A 27,250-nucleotide genomic window follows, 5' to 3' on the forward strand; every position below is an offset into this window, starting at 1 on the left:
TTCCTCTTGCCCTTTCTTCTCCTTGACCACTTTAACGCAAGATCGATGTAAACTCAATTCATGCATATGTCTGGTTGTCCACCAATCTTCTGTTGAAGATCAGTGAGGTAATCAGGAGTACCTGGAAAAGGTCCCCATTGAGATTGCAAATCAGAGTCAACATGTGCCTTTGGCTAATCCACGAAATTTGTTAAGTGGCTGACCCGACTCTGAGTAAGACTCCGAAAATAAAATATAAGTTTAACATAGATTATCATAGAATTTACAGTGCAGAAGGAGGCCATTCGGCCCATCGAGTCTGCACCGCCTCTTGGAAAGAGCACCCTACCCAAGCCCACACCTCCACCCTGTCCCCATAACCCAACCCAACACGAAGGGCAATTTTGGACACTAAGGGCAATTTATCATGACCAATCCACCTAACCTGCACATCTTTGGACTGTGGGAGGAAACCGGAGCACCCGGAGGAAACCCACGCACACACAGGGAGAACGTGCAGACTCCGCACAGACAGTGACCCAAGCCGGAATCGAACCTGGGACCCTGGAGCTGTGAAGCAATTGTGCTATCCACAATGCTGCCGTGCTGCCCTAAACGCTTCACGAATTTGCGTGTCATCCTTGCGCAGGGGCCATGCTAATCTTCTCTGTATCGTTCCAATTCTAGTATATGTGCTGCCGAAGCGAGCACATCCACAGTTAATTTTATTTTTACTTCCACAAAGGGGGACTGCACCTAATCAATGGTCAGGGTGAGAATCCACACTACAATGGTTAATTTGCTATATTTATACACTGAGTAAACAAGTAACTCATGTCCCTGAGTTAATTAGCTTATGTGTGTAACTATGTGCAGAAATAGATTGATTTAAGAAGCAAAACTACAATGTAAGGAGCACAATAGGTTTTCTATCCGTATGTGACAGTTTGTGATAACCTAGGGCAAAATTCTCCCCCAACAGCGCGATGTCCGCCGACTGGCGCCCAAAACGGCGCCAATCAGACGGGCATTGCATCGCCCCAAAGGTGCGGAATGCTCCGCATCTTTGGGGGCCGAGCCCCAACATTGAGGGGCTAGGCCGGCGCCGGAGGGATTTCCGCCCCGCCAGCTGGCGGAAACGGCCTTTGTTGCCCCGCCAGCTGGCGCGGAAATGACATCCCCGGGCGGCGCATGCGCGGGAGCATCAGCGGCCGCTGACAGTTTCCCGCGCATGCGCAGTGGGGAGAGTCTCTTCCGCCTCCGCCATTGTGGAGACCGTGGTGGAGGTGGAAGGGAAATAGTGCCCCCGCGGCACAGGCCTGCCCGCGGATCGGTGGGCCCCGATCGTGGGCCAGGCCACCGTGGGGGTACCCCCCGGGGCGAGATCGCCCCGCGCCCCCCCCAGGACCCCGGAGCCCGCCCACGCCGCCTTGTCCCGCCGGTAAATACCTACTTTAATTTACGCCGGAGGGACAGGCAATTTCTCGGCGGGACTTCGGCCCATCCGGGCCGGAGAATTGAGCGGGGGGCCCGCCAACCGACGCGGCCCGATTCCCGCCCCCGCCCAATCTCCGGTACCGGAGATTTCGGCAACCGGCGGGGGCGGGATTCACGGCGGCCAACGGCCATTCTCCGACCCGCTGGGGGGTCGGAGAATGACGCCCCAGATGTCTGGTTTGTTTGCGCCGTTGATATGATTAAAGACGGGGTTAACACAGTTAAGGGGTCTGCTTCATTTCTGGCTACATACTCAATTTAATGAGGTGAAAGCACTTTGCACAAGGTCTGTGGTTTCAGGTGTCAACTTCTGGTTAACTGATACTGCAAATATGTTTTTCAAATAAGTTGTTTCTTATTCTTGCCCTGTGAGTAGTTTTGTGGGGACATTATAATTATGGCCAAGCATCCCATCATGCATTGGTTATATTAACCCCTACATTTCACATCACCAAATGTATGCATACACACATTTCTTTCTGAATGAGCACACGCCTTTTTATGCACGTGTGTATATGTCTGAGAGTATGTGGTTTTGTGTGTACTGGTATACAGGTGCACGCATATGGCCTTAATGTTGACCGCCTGCAAGCACTAGAGTCATGCAGACAGAAAATCTGAGGTTACTTTGTGTTTGATGAACCAACGCACTAAATAGCACACCTCTTAGAAACTAGCTATTTGCAATAATGGGGAGGTAGCCACCTTGGGAAGCACAGTGCCCCAAAGATTGAACACTACTACAAAATTGGTGCTGAAAGTTGAATGCCTTTCACTTCATTGTAGCCAATGAGGAGCCCTGAAAAGGTCAGTCAAAAGTTGTTTGTTTCCTACTCACAGTTAGGAAATCCAGTAACACTCCAAGTCCCAGCTGGGACCATCCTGAGATGCCGGCACCCTCCTGGGCCTGCTTTTATCTCAGGGAGTTAATGAGCTCCGCTGTCAGGCCTTCGCCCCTCTGCAGGGCGAGCTCCCGTTCCATGAGCCCCACAGGGAGATCGAGTGGGTTGTCCTCAATGGTCTTGTAGGGGTTATAACACACTCAAAATGCAATTGTTGCTGCAATTTGATGGTTTCAGTAATTGTGCGAGCTTCCCTGCTGAAGATGACCATCAGCTGTCCTGAACCTTGTCTCTCTGGCTGTTAGGACAGGCAGAATTGGTTCATAGTTATGGTAAGAAGATAGTGATATGTTTTATTGCCCAGCCCAAGTTGCCCTTCAAAAGGTGGTGGTGAGCTGCCTTCTTGAACTGCTGCAATCCCTGAGGTGTAGGTACACCCACTGTGCTATTAGGGAGGGTGTTCCAGGATTTTGACCCAGTGACAGTGAAGGAACAGAGATATATTTCCAAGCTAGGATGGTGTCTCACTCGGAGTGGATTCCAGGTATCTGCTGCCCTTGTCTTCTAGATGGTATTGGTCGTGGGTTTGGAAGGGGCTGCCTAAGGAACCTTAGCGAGTTCCTGCAGTACATCTTCCAGATGGTACACATGGCTGCCACTATTCGTCAGTGGTGGAGTGTTTGAATGTTTGTGGAAGGGGGAGCAATCAAGCGGGGCTGCTTTGTCCTGGATGGTGTTGAGCTTCTTGAGTGTTGGAGCTGCACTCATTCAGGCAAGTGGAGAGTATTCCATCACACTCCTGACTTGTGCCTTGTAGATGGTGGGCAGGCTTTAGGGGGTCAGGAGATGAGTTACTCGCTGTAGGATTCCTAGCCTTTGACCTACGCATGTCATGTTATTGAATGTCAAGGGGCGATGGTTCGATCCTCTCTTGTAGGAGATGGTCATTGCCTGGAACTTGTGTGGTGCGAATGTAACTTGCCACTTGTCACCCCAAGCCTGGATATTGTCCAGGTCTTGCTGCATTTGGACATGGACTGCTTCGTTATCCCAGGGCTCTAAAAGAGATAGCTGAGGAAATTGTGGAGCTTGGTGATGATCTTTCAGGAATCACTGGAGGCAGGAAGGGTCCCAGAGGACTGGAAAGTAGCTAATGCAACACCGCTGTTTAGAAGGGAGGGAGGCAGAAGATGGGATATTATAGGCCAGTTAGCCTGACTTTGGTCATTGGTAAGATTTTAGAGTTCATGACTAAAGATGAGATCGCGGACGTGCATGATAAAATAGGACTGAGTCAGCACGGATTCGTCAAGGGGAGGTCATGTCTGACAAACCTGTTAGAGTTCTTTGAGGAAGTAACAAGCAAGTTAGACAAAGGGGAGAATCAGTGGACTTGATTTATTTAGATTTCCAGAAGGCCTTTGGCAAGGTGCCGCATAGGAGACTGTTAAATAAGTTAAGAGCCCGTGGTGTTAGGGGTAAGAGGTCTTTTTCAGGCTGGCAGCTGGTGACTAGTGGTGTACCTCAGGGGTCTGTGCTGGGACCACAACTTTTCACAATATACACTAATGATCTGGAAGAAGGAACTGAGATCACTGTTGCTAAGTTTGCAGATGATACAAAAATCTGGAGAGGGACAAGTAGTATTGAGTAAGCAGGTGGGCTGCAGAAAAACTTGGAGAGTGGGCAAAGAAGTGGCAGATGGAATACAATGTGGAAACGTGTGAGGTTATGCACTTTGGAAGGAGTATTGGAGGCATAGACTATTTTCTAAATTGGGAAATGCTTAGGAAATCAGAAACACAAAGGGACTTGGGAGTCCTTGTTCACGATTCTCTTAAGGTTAATGTACAGGTTTAGTCGGCAGTTCAGAAGGCAAATGCAATGTTAGCATTCATGTCAAGAGGGCTAGAATACCAAACCAGGGGTATACTTCTGAAGCGAGATAAGGCTCTAGTCAGACCCCATTTAGAGTATTGTGAGCAGTTTTGGGCCCCGTGTCTAAGGAAGGATGTTCTGGCCTTGGAAAAGGTCCAGATGTGGTTCACAAGAATGATCTCTGGAATGAAGAGCTTGTCGTTTGAGGAACGGTTGAGGACTCTGGGTCTGTACTTGTTTTAGTTTAGAAGGATGAAGGGGGATCTTATTGAAATTTACATGATACTGCGAGGCCTGGATAGAGTGGACATGGAAAGGATGTTTTCACTTGTAGTAAAAACTAGAGGCAGAGGACACAATCGCGGACTAAATGCTGAAAGGGGTGTGTACAGTACTTTGCTTCCTAAAGTCAATGACCAGCTGTTTAGTTTTGCTGGCATTGAGGCAGAGATTGTTGTCGCTGCACCTCTCCACTAGGTTCTCTATCTCCCTCCTGTATTCTGACTCATCGTTGTCCGGCCCACTGTGGAATCGAGTATCCCAATGGCAAAGGTTGACAGTTCCGAGTTAATGTGCAGGAGGCTGACCTGCAGACATTGCAACCCATCAGGGTGGGTGAAAGTATGTTGGATACTTTGTTCCAACTATTTTGATTAACGTAAATAACCAGGTAAACTAAATCAAATGAACTGACGGACAAATTAAAGGAACAGTCCCTTAAAGAGAAACTGCCAAAAACAAAAAGCGAATCACAAATGAGACTGAAAACATACATAGAAGGATACATAGAAAAAAGTAGCAGGAAGAGGCCATTTGTCCCTTCTGGCCTGCTCTGCCATTCATTATGATTACGGTTGATTATCAAGTTCAATACCCTGATACCGCCTTCCCGTCATATCCCTTGATCCCTTTAGTCCCAAGAGCTATATCTAATTCCTTCTTGAAATTGCACGTTTTGCCCTCAACTGCTTTCTGTGCAGTGAATTCCACAGATGCACAGCGAAGAAATTTCTCCTCATCTCAGTCCTAAATGTTTATCCCTTATCCTCAAACTCTGACCCCTAGTTCTGGACTATACCTTTTGTATATTGAAAAAAAACTCTTCTTTTATATTAGTAGCTAGCTTGCATTCATATTTCATCTTCTCTCCCCTTATTGCTTTTTTCATTGTCCTCTGTTCACTTTTAAAGGCTTCCCAATCCTCTGGCTTTCCACTAATACTCGCCACTTTGTATGCTTTTTCTTTTGTGCTGTACTTGACTTCCCTCGTCAGCCATGGATGCCTCATCTCCCCTTGGCATGTTTCCTCCTCTTTGGGGTGAATTTCTGTTGTGCCTCCCGAATACCCCCTCAAAACTCCTGCCATTGCTGTTCCACTGTCTTCCTTGCTAGGCTTCCCTTCCAAACAATTCTGGCAGCTCCTCCCTCATGTCTTTGTAGTTAACGTTATTCATTACATTTGATTCCAGTTTCTCCCTCTCAAACTGTAGAGTAAACTCTATCATATTGATCCAGCGCTATGGGATAAGGCGGGATAGTGGAATTGAGGATTCAGTCAGGATCTCATTGGAACGTGGAATTCAGTCATGATCTGATTGAATGGCAGACCAGACACGATGGGCAGAATAACCTATTTCTGCTCTTATGTCTTCGGATCTTATGGTCTTATGGGGAGGAAATCTGAAAGTAAGAATGCAAGTGCAGCAGGCAGTGAAGTAGGCCTTCTTAGCAGGGTTGTCTTGCTGCAATTATACAGGGCTTTGGTGAGATCGTACCTAGAATATCGTGTGCAGTTTTCGTTTCCTTAGCAGAGGAAGGATGTTCTTGCTTAAGAGGGAGTGCAGCGAAGGTTTACCAGGCTGATTTCTGGGATGGTGGGTCTGACATATGAAGAGAGATTGAGTTGGTTATATTCAGAAGATTGAGGGGGAGTCTCATAGAAAACTATAAAATTCAATCGAGGCGAGACAGGGTGGATGCAGGAAGGATGTTCCCGAAAGCGGGGGAGTCCAGAACCTGGGGCCACAGTCTAAAGGTTTGGAGTCAACTGTTGTGTTCTATGGCCCCCGTGATCATGAAGGCACACATAGAACATGAAGATGTGGTTGTAATAAGTAGTGATAACTATGCAATTCTATTTACAAACAATTATGTCTACATTACTATGAAGCTAAGGAGAATTGTGACTGTCCCATTGTCCATCCTACTACCAAGTGCCCCATCTCGTCCGCTCCCCGGTATATATATGTCTCTATAAGTGTCTGGTGCCACCTACTGGCAGGAGATCATAACTGTCACTACATGTATTGATCAGTGGCTATGTACACTGGTACTGTTATATACAAATCTATACATTGATGCAACTATGTATGGTTATTCATATATGTGCCTAAGCTCATATCACCACGTCCTTTGGAGAAACCTGCATTTACAATCGTATGCCTTAAACATTCTATTTACAACCACATTTTTGAGCATTCAGTCACAGGTTCAGTCTATCAGGCTTTCGCCTAACTCTGGTCATCCATCTGAGGACCAGCTGGGCTGGTGAGCATGCACCATCTGCATCGATCACTGGCCTTTCCCCCGGCACCACTGCAGATGCATTGGTTACGCCAGGATCGTATTGAAACTTACAGGATACTGCGAGGCCTGGATAGAGTGGGCGTGGAGAGGATGTTTCCACTTGTAGGAAAAACTAGAACCAGAGGACTCCATCTCAGACTAAAGGGACGATCCTCTAAACAGAAATGAGGAGGAATTTCTTCAGCCAGAGGGTGGTGAATCTGTGGCACTCTTTGCCGCAGAAGGCTGTGGAGGTCAAATCACTTGAGTGTCTTTAAGACAGCGATAGATAGTGTGGTGAATGTATTATACTAATAATCCACCATTGTATCAGTATCATGCTTTGCCCTTGTATTTACAGTTATGTGATGTTGTTGCCCTTGTGGGGTCCACCTATGGGCAATTGTATGGCATTATCCAGAGGGGAATATGTTGGGACATGTATGGGCTCTGCCCATGGCTCCTCCCCTTGAAGGGAGGTGTAAAGAACAGTCGACCTGCAGGCGGTTCACAATATTATATCAGTTGCAGGCAGGCACTGTTCTAAGTTGATTAAAGCCACGGTTTACTTTTACTCTTGCCTCGAGTGAATTGATGGTCGCATAATTTAATCGCATAAATTTAAAGGTAGGGAATATACAGTGAATGGTAGAACCTTCAAGAGTATTGAAAGTCAGAGAGATCTAGGTGTACAGGTCCACAGGTCACTGAAAGGGGCAACACAGGTGGAGAAGGTAGTCAACAAGGCATACGGCATGCTTGCCTTCATTGGCCGGGGCATTGAGTATAAGAATTGGCAAGTCATGTTGCAGCTGTATAGAACCTTAGTTAGGCCACACTTGGAGTATAGTGTTCAATTCTGGTCGCCACACTACCAGAAGGATGTGGAGGCTTTAGAGAGGGTGCAGAAGAGATTTACCAGAATGTTGCCTGGTATGGAGGGCATTAGCTATGAGGAGCGGTTGAATAAACTCGGTTTGTTCTCACTGGAACAACAGAGGTTGAGGGGTGACCTGATAGAGGTCTACAAAATATGAGGGGCATAGACAGAGTGGATAGTCAGAGGCTTTTCCCCAGGGTAGAGGGGTCAATTACTAGGGGGCATAGGTTTAAGGTGAGAAGGGCAAGGTTTAGAGTAGATGTACGAGGCAAGTTTTTTACACAGAGGGTAGTGGGTGCCTGGAACTCGCTACCGGAGGTGGTGGTGGAAGCAGGGACGATAGTGACATTTAAGCGGCATCTTGACAAATACATGAATAGGATGGGAATAGAGGGATACGGACCCAGGAAGTGTAGAAGATTGTAGTTTAGTCGGGCAGCATGGTCGGCATGGGCTTGGAGGGCCGAAGGGTCTGTTTCTGTGCTGTACATTTCTTTGGTCTTTGTTCTTGTTAAACGCAACTATGGAATCGGCCCTCAAACCTGACTGACTGGAACTCTATCCAAAGGCCGCAGAGGCGAAATAATTATTTTTGCACCGACTTCGTGCTTCAAGGCTTCCCTCGCAGCCGTCTCAACGCCTTCTGTCACTGACGAACAGAAGCTGAGCCTCCTCCTCGCACGGGTGAGCCGTCGAATCTCGGTTCAACTCGACGAGGCCTCCTCCTATACAGATGCCCTCGCGAAGCTTGAACACCTCTGTGCGTGGCCCGTGAACGAGGTGTACGCGCGACACATCCTCACCACTCGCCGCCAGTGTCCCGGGGAGTCGCTAGGTGACTACCTACGTGACCTCCAAGCCCTCGCCGCAACTGCAACTACCAGGCCGTTACGGCCGCTCAACATATGGACCTCGCCATACGAGACGTCTACGTGGCGGGAATCCGGTCTAAGTACGTGAGACAGCGCCTACTCGAGCAGGTGGCCCTGGACCTGGATGAGACGGTAAAGCTAGCCTCCTCTCTGGAAGTAGCGTTCCAGAGCCTTATCGCTTTCCTTGCCGACCACGCGGCCCCCTCGTGGGCCCCCAACCAAAGACTGCCCCAGGCCTGTGCCTCGCGGCTGCCCGCCCATCACGGGGGGCTACCCTGCTATTTCTGCGGCCAGTCTCAATACCCCCGGCAGCACTGCCCGGCCCGTAACGTGAACTGCAGCAGCTGCGGGAAAAAAGGACATTTTGCCAAAGTTTGCCTGGCCAGGTCTAAGAACTCTAACTCACAGACCCGATCCTCAAACTCACAGGCCTGCAGACCCCGCAGCGTGGCAGCGTGTCTGCCGACTACGCTCCCTGCAGATGCATCAGCCTCGTGCTAGCCTGGGAGCAGCCATCTTCTAGTTCTCACAGCACGTGCGACTCACAGGGGCCGCCATCTTGGCCATCCTCCCCCACGCAGCCGGCCACGTGCGATCCATGGGGGCCTCCATCTTGGACGCCATTTTCCTCGCCGCTCGCCACGCTCGACCAACGGGGACCGCCATCTTGGTCGCCATCTGCTACACCGCTCGACGCGTAGGATCAACATGGGCAGCCATCGCGGAGCCGTCCCAGCACCTCCGACCACGCCGGCTACCTGCAACTCAGCGCGGTCACCCTGGTCCAGTCGCGACCCAAGCACCTCCGGAGCTCCATGATGACGTCCGGGTAAACGGGCACGAGACGCCTTGCCTCTTCGACACTGGGAGCACAGAGAGCTTTATTCACCCGGACATGGTGAGGCGCTGCTTGCTCCCAATTTTCCCGGCGCACCAAACCATCTCCCTCACCGCTGGGTCGCACTCGGTGCAAATCCAAGGGTGCACCACCTCAACCCTATCAATACAGAGCGCCGAGTACGCAAATTTTAAATTGTATGTGCTCCCAGACCTTTGCGCTCCTCTCCTATTGCGACTAGATTTCCAATGCAACCTCAGGAGCCTAACCCTGAAGTTCGGGGGGCCCATGCCCCCACTCACTATATGCAGCCTCGCGACCCTCAAAGTCGACCCTCCCTCACTCTTCGCAAACCTCACCGCTGACTGCAAACCAGTCGCCACAAGAAGCAGGCGGTATAGCATACAGGACAGGACCTTTATCAGGTCCAAGGTCCAGCGCCTCTTGCGGGAGGGAGTCACCGAGGCCAGCAAAAGCCCCTGGAGAGCTCAGGTGGTGGTCGTCAAGACCGGGGAAAAGTTCTGGATGGTTGTGGATTACAGCCAAACCATAAACCAGTACACGCAACTCGATGCGTACCCCCTTCCCCGGATTGCAGACATGGTAAACCAGATCGCACACTACCGGGTGTTCTCCATGGTGGATCTGAAGTCTGCATACCACCAGCTCCCAATCCGCCCAGAGGACCGCCACTACACGGCTTTTGCGTCAGACGACCACCTTTTCCACTTCCTCCAGGTCCCCTTTGGCGTCACGAACTGTGTTTCGGTGTTCCAAAGAACAATGGACCGATTGGTGGATCAGCACGGGCTGCGGGCCACATTTCCATACTTGGACAATGTCACCATCTGCGGCCATGATCAGCAGGACCACGACTCCAACCTCCACCGATTTCTCCAAACCGCCCAAACCCTCAATCTCACCTACAACAAGGAGAAATGTGTTTTCCGCACGACCAGACTAGCCATCCTTGGCTACGTCATGGAGAACGGGGTCCTAGGACCCGACCCTGACCGTATGCGCCCCCTCCTGTAACTCCCTCTCCCTCACTGCCCCAAGGCCCTGAAGAAGTGCCTCGTGTTCTTTTCTTATTATGCTCAGTGGGTCCCCAACTATGCGGACAAAGCCCGCCCACTTATCAAGGCCACCATCTTTCCACTGGCAGCTGAGGCCCGCCAGGCCTTCAGCTGCATCAAGGCGGACATCGCCAAAGCCGCGTTGCGCGTGGTGGATGAATCCATCCCCTTTCAGGTGGAGAGCGACGCATCAGATGTCGCTCTTGCCGCTACCCTCAATCAAGCGGGCAGACTGGCAGCGTTTTTTTTGCGCATCCTCACCACCTCTGAAATTCAACACTCCTCAGTCGGAAAAGAAGCCCAAGCCATCGTGGAAGACTGGAGGCACTACCTCACTGACCAACGATCGGTAGCCTTAATGTTCAACAATACGCAGCGGGACAAAATCAAGAACGATAAGATCTTGAGGTGGAGGATCGAACTCTCCACCTATAACTACGATATAGTATATCGTCGTGGGAAGCTCAACGAGCCCCCATATGCCCTGTCCCGCGGCACATGCGCCAGCGCGCAAGATGACCGCCTACGGGCTGTCCACGATGACCTCTGCCACCCGGGTGTCACTCGGCTCATCCGCTATATCAAGGCCCGCAACCTGCCCTACTCCACCGAGGAGGTCAGAGCTATGACCAGGGACTGCCAAATCTGTGCGGAGTGTAAACCGCACTTCTATCGACCAGATAAGGCCCACCTGGTAAAGGCATCCCGGCCCTTTGAGCGCCTCAGTATCGATTTCAAAGGGCCCCTCCCCTCCAATAACCACATTACATATTTTCTCAATATTATTGATGAGTTCTCCCGCTTCCTCTTTGCAATCCCTTGCCCCGATTTGACCACGTCCACTGTTATTAAAGCCCTACATAGTGTCTTCACCCTGTTTGGTTTCCCCAGTTATGTCCACAGTGACCGGGGCTCGTTGTTCATGAGCGACGAACTGCGTCAGTACCTGTTCAGTAAGGGCATCGCCTCGAGCAGGACTACCAGTTATAACCCCAGGGGAAACGGGCAGGTGGAGAGGGAGAACGCGACGGTCTGGAAGGCCGTCCTACTGACCCAGCGGTCCAGGAATCTCCCAGTTTCTCACTGGCAGGAGGTCCTCCCCGATGCGCTCCACTCTATCAGGTCCCTACTTTGCACGGCCACAAACGAGACCCCTCATGACCGCCTATTTGTTTTCCCTAGGGGATCCACCTCAGGGGCCTCGCTTCCGTCTGGCTGAAGACACCGGGGCCAGTCCTACTCAGAAAACACGTCAGGAGCCATAAGGTCGATCCTCTGGTAGAGAGGGTCCAGCTCCTACACTCCAACCCCCAGTACGCCTATGTCGAACACCCCGATGGCCGACAAGATACGGTCTCCCTCCGGGACCTGGCGCCCGCAGGTTCCACCACCACCAGCACTACCATCACCACAGCCCCCCACTATATCCCGTCCAACCTACCATGTCCAGCGCCCCTGCCCCTATATGGCTCCCGTGCTCTCTCCCGCCTGCTTCACCGGTCCACAGGAATGAAGCTCCAGAAGAGACGCTCCCGGAGTCCATGTCTGTGCCCGCACCGGCGCCCCCACTTCCAATGCCAGCACGGATGAGCTCGACACCTGGACCAGCTACAATGCCAGTGCTTCGGCGATCACAGCGCACAATCCGTGTGCCGGACCGGCTGAACCTATGAACCCGTCACCCCCGTCAGACTTCATTTTTTTAACAGGGGGTGAATGTGGTGAATGTATTATACTAATAATCCACCATTGTATCAGTATCATGCTTTGCCCTTGTATTTACAGTTATGCTATGTTGTTGCCCTTGTGGGCTCCACCTATGGGCCATTGTATGGCATTATCCCCAGGGGAATATGTTGGGACATGTATGGGCTCGGCCCATGGCTCCTCCCCTTGAAGGGAGGTATAAAGAGCAGTCGACCTGCAGGCGGTTCACAGTATTATATCAGTCGCAGGCAGGCACTGTTTTAAGTTGATTAAAGCCACGGTTTACTTTTACTCTTGTCTTGGGTGAATTGATGGTCGCATCAGATAGGTTCTTTATTAATAAGGGGGTCAGGGGTTATGGGGAGAAGACAGGAGAATGGGGATGAGAACAATATCAGCCATGATTGAATGGCGGAGCAGACTCGTTGGGCCGACTGGCCTAATTCTGCTGCTATGTCTTATGGTCTGATCATGTGCTGGACTATCTGTGCCTGTTTCCAACTGGGGGGGGTATACCTAGATTAATCTGTTGTAGTGAGTACAAAAGGTCGCTGCACCTTGAGTAAGCCCCTTCGGTTTCGGAGCAGAAATGAGCCATCCTCAGTGGCACCCTGTACGAGTGCGGACCCACTTGCTGAACAACTGTTGCTAGTCTTGTTCAACCTTTGCCATTGGGATCCTCGATTCCAACCGTGCTTTGTATTTGCAAAGGCTGGAGTGCCTTTGCAGACCTGTCATAGGATACCTTCTGCTTTTGTTTCTGCAGAACAAGCTTCCTCTGGAGTTTTCGATCAACTGTGGGGGTCAGCATGGAGAGCAGGGTTGTCCGCAGCTGCCTGTTCATCAACAGTTATTCTGGTGACAGCCCATTAGTTTGCTGATGATACGACCACAGTGGGCCGGACAACGATGAGTCCGAATACAGGAGGGAGATAGAGAACCTAGTGGAGTGGTGCAGCGACAACAATCTCTCCCTCAATGACAGCAAAACTAAAGAGCTGGTCATTGACTTCAGGAAGCAAAGTACTGTACACACCCCGGTCAGCATCAACGGGGCCGAGGTGGAGATGGTTAGCAGTTTCAAATTCCTCGGGGTACACATCTCCAAACATCTGTCCTGGTCCACCCACGTCAACGCTACCACCAAGAAAGCACAACAGCGTCTATACTTCCTCAGGAAACTAACGAAATTCAGCATGTCCACATGAACTCTTACCAACTTTTACAGATGTACCATAGAAAGCATCCTATTGGGCTGAATCACAGCCTGGTATGGCAACTGCTCGGCCCAAGACCGCAAGAAACTTCAGAGAGTCGTGAACACCGCCCAGTCCATCACACAAACCTGCCTCCCATCCATTGACTCCATCTACACCTCCCGCTGCCTGGGGAAAGCGGGCAGCATAATCAAAGACCCCTCCCACCCGGCTTACTCACTCTTCCAACTTCTTCATTCGGGCAGGAGATCTGCACAAACAGATTCAAAAACAGCTTCTTCCCCGCTGTTACCAGACTCCTAAACGACCCTCTTATGGACTGACCTCATTAACACAACACCTCTGTATGCTTCACCCGATGCCAGTGCTTATGTAGTTACATTGTGTACCTTATGTTGCCCTATTATGTATTTTATTTTTATTTTATTTTATTTTCATGTATTTAATGATCTGTTGAGCTACTCGCAGAAAAATACTATTCACTGTACCTCGGTACATGTGACAATAAACAAAATCCAGTCCAATTTACTGGGCCTGGCTGGTACCAGAGCAGGGCGAGATACGTGTCTTTTCGGTTGTCGAAAGACCATAAGACCATAAGACATAGGAGTGGAAGTAAGGCCATTCGGCCCATCAAGTCCACTCCACCATTCAATCATGGCTGATTTCAACTCCATTTACCCGCTCTCTCTCCATAGCCCTTAATTCCTCGAGAAATCAAGAAAGCCTTCGTAAGCAGCTGTTCAACTATGAGTACACCCTTCTTGTCGTGTTGGGTGTTCTGATGCACAAATGATCCAACACGGCTGTAGGTGGTACAACTCTGTTTTATTGTCTCATCAATGGTAACAACTGACTACTGGCTTGGGTTCGTACTTCACCAGCTAACCTGTGGACCCAGCCCTATCACTATCTTAGTGAGGCACTCAGCACATGGTCCATGTCTGAGTGGCACGCTGTGAGCTCTGTGCTCTGAGCTATCTCCTCATAGAATGAGCGGGAACTGTGGTGTTCCCTGTTTTATAGTGCGTGTGCTCTCACTGGTGATTGGCTGCGATGTTATGTGTGTGTAGGTTGGTCCAACTGCCTGTCCATCAGTGTGTGTGTGATTGCACCATAATATGCTGATCTGGATATCATGACATCCCCCCCTTTCACAAAGGATATGTGCCTACATGCTAATAAATAGAAATGTGTACTGAGTGCATCTGAATATGTGTGTGCAATATTTACAACATGTACATGAGGCTAAACTATATACAGAGGAAGGTGTCAGGTGCAACAGAACAACGATGTTGTACCAATAACAGAACAAATGCAATCAACAAACAACGAGAGAAAACTCTGGAACAATGAACGACAAGAAAAAAAACTCGTTAACAGTACTGTAAAACAATTCAGTGAGTCCAATGTGCTAACAGGCTCATAAGTCAAGTCTCTCAGGTGGGCGACGAATTCAGGTTGACCGCCTCAAGGGTGGGTCAGGATCCACCGGCTGAGGAATGTTCCTGGCCACGGGCGAGAGAGGAAGTGGCAGAGTGGCAGGAAGCTCAACAAAGTCGACATCAGGGACAACAGGAGGGCGTGGCACCGGTGCATGATCTCGTAGCGAGCGCGTAACCAAACGAAGGGCCCGCCGATTACAGCGGCGAATGGAGCCATCAGGCATACGAACCAGGAATGAGCGGGGAGCCACGTGGCGGAGAACCTCGGCGGTTGCTGACCAGCCACCCTCCAGTAGGTGTGTGCGGACATTTTCTCCACGCGCCAGGGCAGGAAGATCAGTCGCCCGAGTGTCATGTGCCACCTTCTGCTGAGCACGCTGTTGTTGCATCCTTCGCAATACTGTAGCATGGTCGAGGTCAGGAACATGAATGGACGGCACAGTGGTCCTGAGGGTGCGACCCATCAACAGCTGGGCTGGCGAGAGGCCCGTGGACAGTGGGGCCGAGTGATAGGCCAGCAGGGCTAAACTGAAGTCATATCCAGCATCAGCAGTCTTGCAGAGGAGCCGCTTCATGATGTGGACGCCCTTTTCCGCCTTGCCATTCGACTGAGGATGCAGAGGACTGGAAGTCACGTGTGTGAAGTTGTATGAAGTGGCAAAGGAAGACCATTCTTGACTCGCAAAGCAAGTTCCGTTGTCAGACATGACGGTGAGCGGAATTCCATGGAGAGCAAAGATTTCTTTGCATGCCCGGATGACAGCTGATGACGTTGTGTCGTGCAGGCGTATGACCTCCGGATAACTTGAGAAGTAGTCAATAAGAATAATGTAGTCCCTGCATGAAAGAGGTCCACGTCCACCTTCAACCAGGGGGACGTGACCAACTTATGGGGCTGAAGGGTCTCAGCGGGTTGTGCCGGCTGAAACTTCTGGCAGGTGCGGCAATTGAGCACCATGTTGGCGATGTCCTCGCTGATGCCCGGCCAGTACACAGCCTCTCGGGCCCTCCGCCTGCACTTTTCAACTCCGAGATGGCCTTCGTGCAGTTGTTCGAGGACAAGCCGGTGCATGCTGTGTGGGATCACGATCCGGTCCAACTTCAAGAGGACACCATCAATGACGGCCAAAGTTATCCCGGACGTTGTAACATTGTGGACACTGCCCCTTGAGCCACCCTTCCATCATGTGGCGCATCACACGTTGTAGAAGGGGGTCAGCCGCAGTCTCACGGCGAATGTAGGCTAGACATGCATCAGTGGCCGGCAGATTGGCCGATGTGAAGGCCACCTGTGCGTCGACCTGACAAACGAACCCCTCCAAGTTGGGCGGTGTGTTGACCGCCCTGGACAGAGCATCTGCGATGATGAGATCTTTCCCCGGGGTGTAGATAAGTTGGAAGTCGTACCTCCGGAGCTTGAGCAGAATGCGCTGGAGGCAAGGGGTCATGTCGTTGAGGTCCTTCTGAATGATGCCGACCAGGGGGTGATGGTCGGTCTCCACAGTGAACTGCGGAAGACCATATACATAGTCGTGAAATGGTAGAACCCTCAAGAGTACTGAAAGTCAGAGGGATCTAGGTGTACAGGTCCACAGGTCACTGAAAGGGGCAACACAGGTGGAGAAGGTAGTCAAGGCATACGGCATGCTTGCCTTCATTGGCCGGGGCATTGAGTATAAGAATTGGCAAGTCATGTTGCAGCTGTATAGAACCTTAGTTAGGCCACACTTGGAGTATAGTGTTCAATTCTGGTCGCCACACTACCAGAAGGATGTGGAGGCTTTAGAGAGGGTGCAGAAGAGATTTACCAGAATGTTGCCTGGTATGGAGGGCATTAGCTATGAGGAGCGGTTGAATAAACTCGGTTTGTTCTCACTAGAACGACGGAGGTTGAGGGGCGACCTGATAGAGGTCTACAAAATTATGAGGGGCATAGACAGAGTGGATAGTCAGAGGCTTTTCCCCAGGGTAGAGGGGTCAATTATTAAGGGGGCATAGGTTTAAGGTGCGAGGGGCAAGGTTTAGAGTAGATGTACGAGGCAGGTTTTTTACACAGAGGGTAGTGGGTCCCAGGAACTCGCTACCGGAGGAGGTGGTGGAAGCAGGGACGATAGTGACATTTAAGGGGCATCTTGACAAATACATGAATAGGATGGGAATAGAGGGATACGGACCCAGGAAGTGTGGAAGATTGTAGTTTAGTCGGGCAGCATGGTCGGCACGGGCTTGGAGGGCTGAAGATCCTGTTCCTGTGCTGTACTTTTCTTTGTTCTTTGTTCTTTGAACTTGTCGATGCCAGTCAACAGGCCTAGGCACTCCTCCTCAATCTGCGCATAGCGCTGTTCTGTGAGGGTCATGGCCCGCGACGCATAGGCGACTGGAGCCCATGATGAGGTGTCGTCCCGTTGCAGGAGTATCGGCCCAATGCCAGACTGGTTGGCGTCAGTTGAGATCTGTGTTTCCCGTGTGGTATCGAAAAACGCCAGCACCGGGGCGGTGGTGAGCTTGACCTTGAGCTCCTCCCATTCACTCTGGTGTGCGGGCAGCCACTGGAATTCCGTTGTCTTTTTGACCAGGTGGCGAAGAGCAGTCGTGTGCGAAGCAAGGTTAGGAATGAACTTCCCCAGGAAGTTGACCATCCCGAGAAAGCGCAGCACTGCCTTCTTGTCTGAAGGCTGCTGCATGGCTGCGATGGCTGCCACTTTGTCGGCATCAGGCCGCACACCCGACCGGGAGATGTGGTCCCCCAAAAACTTTAGCTCAATCTGGCCAAAAGAGCATTTGGCTCGGTTAACGCGCAGGCCCTGATTCCCTATCCGTGCAAAGACACGCTGGAGACGTCTGATGTGCTCCTGCGGTGTGGTGGACCAGATGATAATGTTGTCTACGTAGACGCGTACCCCTTCGATGCCCTCCATCATCTGTTCCATGATGCGATGGAACACAATGATGACAAATGTGAGGTTATCCATTTTGGTAGGAATAACAGCAAAAGGGATTATTGTTTGAATGATAAAATATTAAAACATGCTGCTGTGCAGAGAGACCTGGGTGTGCTAGTGCATTAGTCGCAAAAAGTTGGTTTACAGGTGCATTAAGATGATTAAGAAGGCGAATGGAGCTTTGTCCTTCATTGCTAGAGGGATGGAGTTTAAGACTAGGGAGGTTATGCTGCAACTGTATAAGATATTAGTGAGGCCACACCTGGAGTATTGTGTTCAGTTTTAGTCTCCTTACCTGAGAAAGGACGTACTGGCTCTGGAGGGTGTGCAGAGAAAATTCACAAGGGGGTTGGATTATGAGGAGAGGTTGGGTAGACTGGGACTGTATTAATTGGAATTTAGAAGGATGCGGGGGATCTTATAGAAACGTATAAAATTACGAAGGGAATAGATAGGACAGATGGGGAGAGGTTGTTTCCACTGGCGGGTGAAAGTAGAACTCAGGGGCATAGCCTCAAAATAAAGGGATGTAGATTTAGGACTGAGTTTAGGAGGAACTTCTTCACCCAAAGGGTTGTGAATCTATGGAATTCCTTGCCCAGTGAAGCAGTTGAGGCTCCTTCATTGAATGTTTTTAAGATAAAGATAGATAGATTTTTGAAGAATAAAGGAATAAAGGGTTATGGTGTTCGGGCGGGAAATTGGAGCTGAGTCCACAAAAGATCAGTCATGATCTAATTGAATGGCGGAGCAGACTCGATGGGCCAGATGGTTTACTCCTGCTCCTAGTTCTTATGTTCTTATGATGTGGAGATGCCGGCGTTGGACTGGGGTGAGCACAGTACGAAGTCTTACGACACCAGGTTAAAGTCCAACAGGTTTGTTTCGATGTCACTAGCTTTCGGAGCGCTGCTCCTTCCTCCTATGGACAAGCGCTCTGTATACACAGGATCTGCTCAGACGAGGAGGAGCGTAACAGCCATCTACAGACGTTGAAAGATGCCCTTGTACGAACGGGATATGGCACTCGACTCATCGATCGACAGTTCCAACGCGCCACAGCGAAAAACCGCACCGACCTCCTCAGAAGACAAACATGGGATACAACCGACAGAATACCCTTCGTCGTCCAGTACTTCCCCGGAGCGGAGAAACTACGTCATCTTCTTCACAGCCTTCAACACGTCATTGATGACGATGAACATCTTGCCAAGGTCATCCCCACACCCCCACTACTTGCCTTCAAACAACCGCGCAACCTCAAACGAACCATTGTTTGCAGCAAACTACCCAGTCTTCAGAACAGTGACCACGACACCACACAACCCTGCCATGGCAATCTCTGCAAGACGTGCCAGATCATCGACATGGATACCACTATTACACGTGAGAACACCACCCACCAGGTACGCGGTACATACTCGTGCGACTCGGCCAACGTTGTCTACCTCATACGCTGCAGGAAAGGATGTCCCGAAGCGTGGTACATTGGCGAGACCATGCAGACGCTGCGACAACGAATGAACGGACATCGCGCAACAATCACCAGGCAGGAATGTTCCCTTCCAGTCAGGGAACACTTCAGCAGTCAAGGGCATTCAGCCTCTGATCTCCGGGTAAGCGTTCTCCAAGGCGGCCTTCAGGACGCGCGACAACGCAGAATCGCCGAGCAGAAACTTATAGCCAAGTTCCACACACATGAGTGCGGCCTCAACCGGGACCTGGGATTCATGTCGCATTACATTCATCCCCACCATCTGGCCTGCGAAATCCTACCAACTGTCCTGGCTTGATGCAATTCACACCTCTTTAACCTGGGGTCACCCCATCTCTGGATCTGTAAAGATTTAATCACCTGCTAATGGTCGCATTCCAAGCATTGTTTGGCATCTTTGAATTTGTCTATATATGTGTTTCTGGAACATACCTCTTCATTCACCTGAGGAAGGAGCAGCGCTCCGAAAGCTAGTGACATCGAAACAAACCTGTTGGACTTTAACCTGGTGTCGTAAGACTTCGTATTATGTTCTTATGTTCTCGATGCACAGCATGCCCTTGTTGTCCGTGGGCCTTGGCATCTTAATGATGGCTTTGATCTTCTCATCATCCAATTGCACCACTTTTGATGATATCCGATCTCCCAGATAGGTGATTGTATCCACGCCAACTTGGCATTTCGGCTGATTGAGTTTGAGGTCATTTTCCTGACCCTTTGGAGCACTTGAAAGAGCCATGTACCGTGCTCCTCACGCATGGACCCCCAGATTATGATGTCATCAACATATACATGGACACCCGGCAGCCCTTCCACTATGTGCTCCAGGGCCCGATTAAATATTTCCGGGGCGGCATGTGGCGCAGTGGTTAGCACTCGGACTGCGGCGCTGAGGACCCGGGTTCGAATCTCGGCCCTGGGTCACTGTCCGTGTGGAGTTTACACATTCTCCCCATGTCTGCGTGGGTTTCACCCCCACAACCCAAAGATGTGCAGGTTAGTTAGTTTGGGCATGCTAAACTGCCCCTTAATTGGAGAAAAAATAATTGGGTACTCTAAATTTATAAAAAATATTTCCGATGCAGAGATGATACCGAAGGGCATCCGCTGAAAATAGTACCAGCCAAAGGACGTGTTGAAAGTGTGCGGTCTTGTGCTTGCCTCATCAAGCTTGCCGCGCGCAATTTCCTCCCTTTTGGAGATAGGGGTGTGCTCCCTTTTGAAGCATGCGTTAAGGTCTTTGGGGGGTCCAAGCAAATTCTCAGGTCCCCGTTCCATTTCTTCATGCATACCATCAGGTTTACCCAGTCATTGAGCTCTTCTATGCGCCTAATGACACCCAGGGTTGTCATCTGCTACAACTAAGCTTTGAGTTTCTCCCTCAGCGTGGCAGGAACCCGTCTGGGCGCATGCACTACCGGCCTTGTGTCCTCCTTTAGTTGTATGCGGTAGGTAAACGGTAGGGTACCAAACCCCTGAAATACCTCTGGGTGTGTCTTAGACATAGTCTTCACTGAGATGTGTGGGGCGGATGGGGGAGGGTGCCATGAAATCTGCGGTGTAAACCATCTTGCCGAGCCCAAGCTCTTTACAGGCCTTCACCCCATTAAGCGATTCACGCTCCCTCTTCACCACAGGGAATCGTATTTTGTGCGTTACATCTTTGACAGTGACATCCAGTTCTCATTCTCCCAAGGTTGGGATCCGTTAACCATTATAGTCCTTCAGAATCATTCCTGCCGGAACGATGTGAGGTTTGATCTTTAACTGCTGCACCACAGAGATTGGAATCAGCTTGGCTCGCGCTCCCGTGTAAAGTTTGCACTTGATGGCTGTTCCATTGAGCATTACCGAGATTGTCCATCTGTCCTCGATGGTTCCCACATTTGCCTCATTGTGACTGCACACTGAAAGCTTCACGTCTTGGTCCAGGCCGGCTGAATCACTTGACTCTTTCTTCATAACCATATCCACATCGGCCCGGTAGTTGTCCCTTTTCTCCTTATCGGGACTCTTCTTCTTTGCCCAATCAACTGTGCATCGGCGAACAAAATGACCCTTCGTGCCACACCTATGACAATTTATTTTGAAAGCAGGGCATCATCCTTCGGGATCATCTCTGCATCGGAAATATTTTTATAAATTTAGAGTATCCAATTATTTTTTCTCCAATTAAGGGGCAATTTAGTGTGCCCAATCCACCTAACCAGTGAGTGTTTGCTGCCACAGTTTTAACACAAAAATGGCAGATGGGGCTTGTTGCCCAAAATGGCTGCCCTCATCGAGACCACATTTCTTCTGATGTCTCGTATCGGTGTGTTCAAAATAGCCAACCCCATTGCAAGGGGGCAGCACAGTAGCATGGTGGTTAGCACAATTGCTTCACAGCTCCTGGGTCCCAGGTTTGATTCCCGGCTTGGGTCACTGTCTGTGCGGAGTCTGCACATTCTCCCCGTGTCTGCGTGTGTTTCCTCCGGGTGCTCTGGTTTCCTCCCACAGTCCAAAGATGTGCAGGTTAGGTGGATTGGTCATGTTAAATTGCTCTTAGTGTCCAAAATTGCCTTTAGTGTTGGGTCAGGTTACTGGGTTATGGGGATAGGGTGGAGGTGTGGGCTTGGGTAAGGTTCTCTTTCAAAGTGCCGGTGCAGACTCGATGGGCCGAATGGCCTCCTTCTGCACTGTAAATTCTATGACCAGGTTTCTTCCGACATTGTGCGAGTGGTGCGTTCAAAATGGTTGCCTGCACAGGGGCCACATTTTATGCTCAGCTGCATACCAGTGCGCTCAAAATGGCCAGCCACATCAAGACCACGTTTCTTACTGAACTGCGTCACAGCATTTACGGCGCCAGAATCACTTCCCGGACTGGCACCAACACTTACTGAAGGCCATGATCCGCTGTGCAGAGAGCTGACTTGCCTGGTACATTCTGATGGTGATATCCAGCGTGATGTTGTCTTCCCTGAACAATCATTTTTGTAGTGCAATATCCGAGATCCCATAAACAATTTGGTCCCCGATCATTGAGGATTGCAACTGTCCAAAATTGCACGACTGGGCCTTCAGTTGCAGATCCGTCGCAAAGTTGTCGAAGGATCCCTTGTAGGTCTTGGCACGGGAATGGAACACGTGTCGTTCAAAAGTCTCATTTTTCCTCGGAGAGCACTGGCGATCAAAACATTGAATCACCTCCTCGCAGCTCTGTTCTTTGTTCTCAAACCTGAACAAATTGTGCAGTTCAAGCGCTTGAGAAACTGCTGTCATTAACAGCAGCGCAACGCTCCTTTCATCAGGCAGTGCCTGTAGGCCGTGGACCAAAAGAAAGAGTTCAAACTGCTGTCTAAAACTGCGCTAGTTTGAGTTCAGATTGCCTGAGACTTGAAGCCAGCGGGGTACCTTCAAACCATCCATCTTGCACTTTACCGTCTTGCGTTGTATGGAGTCACAAATCCTTAGATTACAAGGTTGGTAGAGCAGTTTTTCGTTTAGTTTCTTCTGTTCCGCCGCGGGTTTGTCTTTTCGTGGTTGCCTCTAATTCTTCAGTACCATGTTGTCTTCTATGGCTGTAATAAGTACTTATTCTTGATACTGTTGGCAATTTAATGGAATACTATCCCGCGAGCGACACCAATAATGTTGTTCTTTAGAGTCGGTAGTATGATACTGTGGCTCTTTTTCTGATATGATGTTATGTCCCAACAGCATCACCAATACTGTGGGTATTTTTGTTTCTCTTACTGAACCACAAGGCTTTCCCGTATATCGGTCAAATGACCAGACAACCAGTTAGTTAGTTCAAGTTCAAAGATGCTTTATTTACACACAAGGGTTACTTTGACATGCAAGCACAATATACTACAAGTTAAACTACACCTAGAAACTACAATAACCTATACTTAACTTCAGGCGACCGGCACTGTGCAAGTGGATAAGGCCTTTATCTTGATCTCACGTGGCTGGTTTGAAGAAGTGGCTCTGTCTCTGCTGGGCTCATCCATCAGGTAGCAATCGTTGGTCTTGAACTTGGCTGTCTGGTCATTATGCTGCAGCTTGGCTGGCACAGGCCGGGTCCAAAAGAGGCTGGCACAGGCCGGATCCAAAAGAGACTGAACACATGGCTGTGTCCCTTTTTATCCTTCTGAGTTTCACGCTCTTTGGGGCGGTCCTTAATCTTGGACGCAATAGTTCGATAGGGCTCTGATCACTGCCTTCGATTTCGGGCAATAAAAGGGCGGGTGCCTTGGTGGCTAGGCGGGTCCTTAGCAGTCATTGACCTTGGCAGTTGGGCTCTCTGAGTAAAGGGAGTGGCGATGATCAGTCTGTAGCTGTACCAGTTTCTTGAGTACAGTCCTATTGTTCTGGGGAAATGGGCCATTAGAATGCAAACGAGTGGGGGTTTTGATCAGGTCTAGCTACCTGCGTTTCAGATACACACAAGCTCTGTGTGGTAAACCACTGTTGCACCTTTGTTAGGTGATGTATGGTAGGACCTGTACTACAGGTTCGTTGGTAGTTCCTGCCTGCTGGCTCCGCCCAGTAGGCGGAGTATAAATATGTGTCCTCTATGCTGCACCCATTTCGCCAGCTGCTGTGGGAGGCCACACATCTTAGAGCAATAAAGCCTCAGTTGTACCCAACTCAAGTTGTTGTGCAATTGATCGTGCATCAAATCCGTCTGAGTCCTGGGTTGGCCATAATTCCCATGGTCCTTTGCAGGTGGCCATCTCAGATGGCTACAATACGCAGAATGGTAACCATGCAACTCTATGTACAAACAATCATGTCCACGTAACTGTGAAGCTAAGGAGAGTTGTGACAGTCCCGTTGTCCGTCCTACTCCTAAATGCCCCTGTCTCGTCCATCCCCCGGTATATATATGTCTCTATGGATGTCTGGTTCCACCTACAGACGGGAAGTCAGAACTGTCACTACATGTATTGATCAGTGGCTATGTACACTGGTACTGTTATATACAAATATATACATTCGTGTAACTATGTACAATTAAACATAGATGTGCCTATGCGCATATCACCCCATCGACCATTTAGGACTGAGATGAGGAGAAATTTCTTCACCCCGAGCGGTGAGCCTGTGAAATTCTTTACCACAGAAAGCAGTCAAGGCCAAAATATTGTAGGTTTACAAGAAGGAGGTAGATATGCACAAGGTGGGTCCTCGGCACAAGATGGCGCTGGAGCGTGGCGACTCTCTGCGAGCTCTCCCTAATAGATCCTCTTTTTATTTATCTTACAATCGTTCTAATCTTTTACAGTGTGTATCTTGTGTTTCTTTTATTTCCTTTTCTTTTCATGTATTTAATGATCTGTTGAGCTGCTCGCAGAAAAATACGTTTCACTGTACCTTGGTACACGTGACAATAAACAAATCAAATCCGATATAGCTGTTTGGGCAAAATGGATCAAAGGCTATGGGGGGAAAGCAGGAGCAGGTTATTGAGTTGGATGATAGGCCATAATTGTAATGAATGATGGAGCAGCTTTGGAGAGCCGAATGGCCTCCTTCTGCTCCTATCTTCTATGTTGCTAAGGAAGAGAAGAGGGAAAACCAAGAGTGAAGAAAAAGGAAATGAAGGATCGGGAAGTGCAGAATCAGAGGTGGGGAGGGTGAGGGGTGGCAAATTACAAAAAGGAAACCAAAGGTGGGGACAAAGCCAGTTACTAATGGAACTCACTGAAGTTACTTAGATTCCTAATAACAATTTAGTAATGATCAGGTTAACTTCATAACCACAAATAAAAACAATAATGCACTGTATTTAGTTGTACCTCTGATATCTTACTGTAACTAATAGTAGTTCTATAATCCATTGATATTCATTCTGAAACCACAGATGGATCCACTAGATTTACTAAGAGGTTATATGAGCGGCTCGGTAGCACAGTGGTTAGCACTGTTCCTTCACAGCGCCAGGGCCCCAGGTTCGATTCCCGGCTTGGGTCACTGTCTGTGCGGAATCTGTACATTCTCCCCGTGACTACATGAGTTTCCTCCGGGTGCTCCGGTTTCCTCCCATAAGTCCCAAATGACGTGCTTGTTAGGTAATTTGGAAATTCTGAATTCTCCCTCAGTGTACCCAAACAGGTGCCGGAATGTGGCGACTAGGGGCTTTTCATAGTAACTTCATTGCAGTGTTAATTTTCCAATTAAAGGGCAATGTAGCGTGGCCAATTCACCTGCCCTGCACATCTTTGCATTGTGTGGATGAAACCTACGCAGACAAGGGCAGCACGGTAGCACAAGTGGATAGCACTGTGGCTTCACAGCGCCAGGGTCCCAGGTTCAATTCCCCGCTGGGTCACTGTCTGTGCGGAGTTTGCACGTTCTCCCCGTGTCCGCGTGGGTTTCCTCCGGGTGCTCCGGTTTCCTCCCACAGTCCAAAGACGTGCAGGTTAGGTGGATTGGCCATGCTAAATTACCCGTAGTGTCCATAAGGGTTGGGAGGGGTTATTGGGTTGCGGGGATAAGGTGGAAGTGAGGGATTAATGTGGGTCGGTGCAGACTCGATGGGCCGAATGGCCTCCTTCTGCACTGTATGTTCTATGTAATCTATGTAAGGGGAGAATGTGCAAAGGCCACACAAACAGTGATCCGGGGCCGGGATCGAACCCGGATCCTCAGCGACGTGAAGCCTTCACTGCATTTTTACCATATGTTTATTTGTGATGTTAGAAATGTCCAACCCTAAATGTGAAAGATTTAGCTAGATCATTTCTTTATTTTTCTCTCTCTCAACAGCCGAACTTGGGAAAATATGTCAACTGCAGGCGAAAGAGAGTAAGAGAAGAACTTTTCCCACTATGTGTGCAGTAGATCTTTCCAATCATCATTCACATTACCGAATCCAAAGACATGCAACAAAGATTTTCATTTTCTCTGTCAACAGAAAAGAAAAGAGAGCTTGAAGAGCAGAGGATGCGCATCACTATCGCGCATTGTAAGTCATAGAACAAGACTAAAGTCAAGATAGGACTTCAAAATGCTGCACCAACGAGCGATAGGATATGGATTTGATTCATGGGATGTAGGTGTCACTGGGAAGGCGTGCATTTTTTGTCCCATCCCTAATTGCCCTTGCTCGGCCAGTTTAGAAAGCAATTAAAAGTCAACATTCATAGGGGTGAGATACAGACCACCAAACTACAGTGGTAATGTTGGGAATAGCATTAGACAGGAAATCAGTGATGCATGTGAACAAAGGAACATCTGTGATTATGGGTGACTTTAATTTGCATATAGATTGGGTGACTTAAATTAGTCACAGTATAATAGAGGAGAATTTCAAGAGTGTTACAAAGAACAATCCAGTACAGGAACAGGCCCTTTGACCCTCCAAGCCTGCGCCGATCACGTGTCCTAATCAGACAAAACCGCCTGCATCCTTCTATACAGGGCAGCACAAGTGGATAGAACAGTGGCTTCACAGCGCCAGGGTCCCGGGTTCGATTCACCGCTGGGTTACTGTCTGTGCCGAGTTTACACTTTCTCCCCGTGCCTGCGTGGGTTTCCTTCGGGTGCTCCGGTTTCCTCCCACAGTCCAAAGATGGCAGGTTAGGTGGATTGGCCATGATAAATTGCCCTTAGTGACCAAAAAGGTTAGGAGGGGTTATTGGGTTACGGGGATAGGGTGGAAGTGAGGGCTTAAATGAATCGGTGCAGACTTGATGGGCCGAATACATTTGGAGTATTGTGTACAGTTCTGGTCACCTCATTATAGGAAGGATGTGGAAGCATTGGAAGGGGTGCAAAGGAGATTTACCAGGATGCTGCCTGGATTGGAGGGTAGGTCTTATGAGGAAAGGTTGAGGGAGCTAGGGCTTTTCTCATTGGAGCGAAGGAGGATGAGAGGCGACGTAATAGAGGTTTATAAGATGGTGAAGGGGCTAGTTGGAGTGGATGTTCAGAGACTATTTCCTCGGGTGGATGTAGCTGTTACAAGGGGGCATAACTATAAGGTTCAGGGTGGGAGATATAGGAGGGATGTCCGAGGTAGGTT

At 49.6% G+C, this 27,250-nt stretch overlaps 1 protein-coding gene and 1 pseudogene across 3 annotated transcripts in view; one reads left to right on the forward strand and one right to left on the reverse strand.

Moving 5' to 3' along the window:
* Nucleotides 1-27,250, forward strand: part of LOC140424704 (uncharacterized) — a 337,233-nt gene that overhangs the window by 89,976 nt on the left and 220,007 nt on the right. For all 3 annotated transcript variants that reach the window (XM_072508002.1, XM_072508001.1, XM_072508000.1), the window contains 2 exons: nt 25,993-26,031; nt 26,141-26,191. In XM_072508002.1, the coding sequence (XP_072364103.1) occupies nt 25,993-26,031; nt 26,141-26,191 (90 nt within the window). The remainder of the gene's footprint in view (nt 1-25,992; nt 26,032-26,140; nt 26,192-27,250) is intronic.
* On the reverse strand, nt 592-690 carry LOC140425913 (U6 spliceosomal RNA; annotated as a pseudogene).

The sequence above is a fragment of the Scyliorhinus torazame genome, chromosome 6 (genome assembly GCF_047496885.1).
Source record: "Scyliorhinus torazame isolate Kashiwa2021f chromosome 6, sScyTor2.1, whole genome shotgun sequence".
Classification (NCBI taxonomy): Eukaryota; Metazoa; Chordata; class Chondrichthyes; order Carcharhiniformes; family Scyliorhinidae; genus Scyliorhinus; species Scyliorhinus torazame.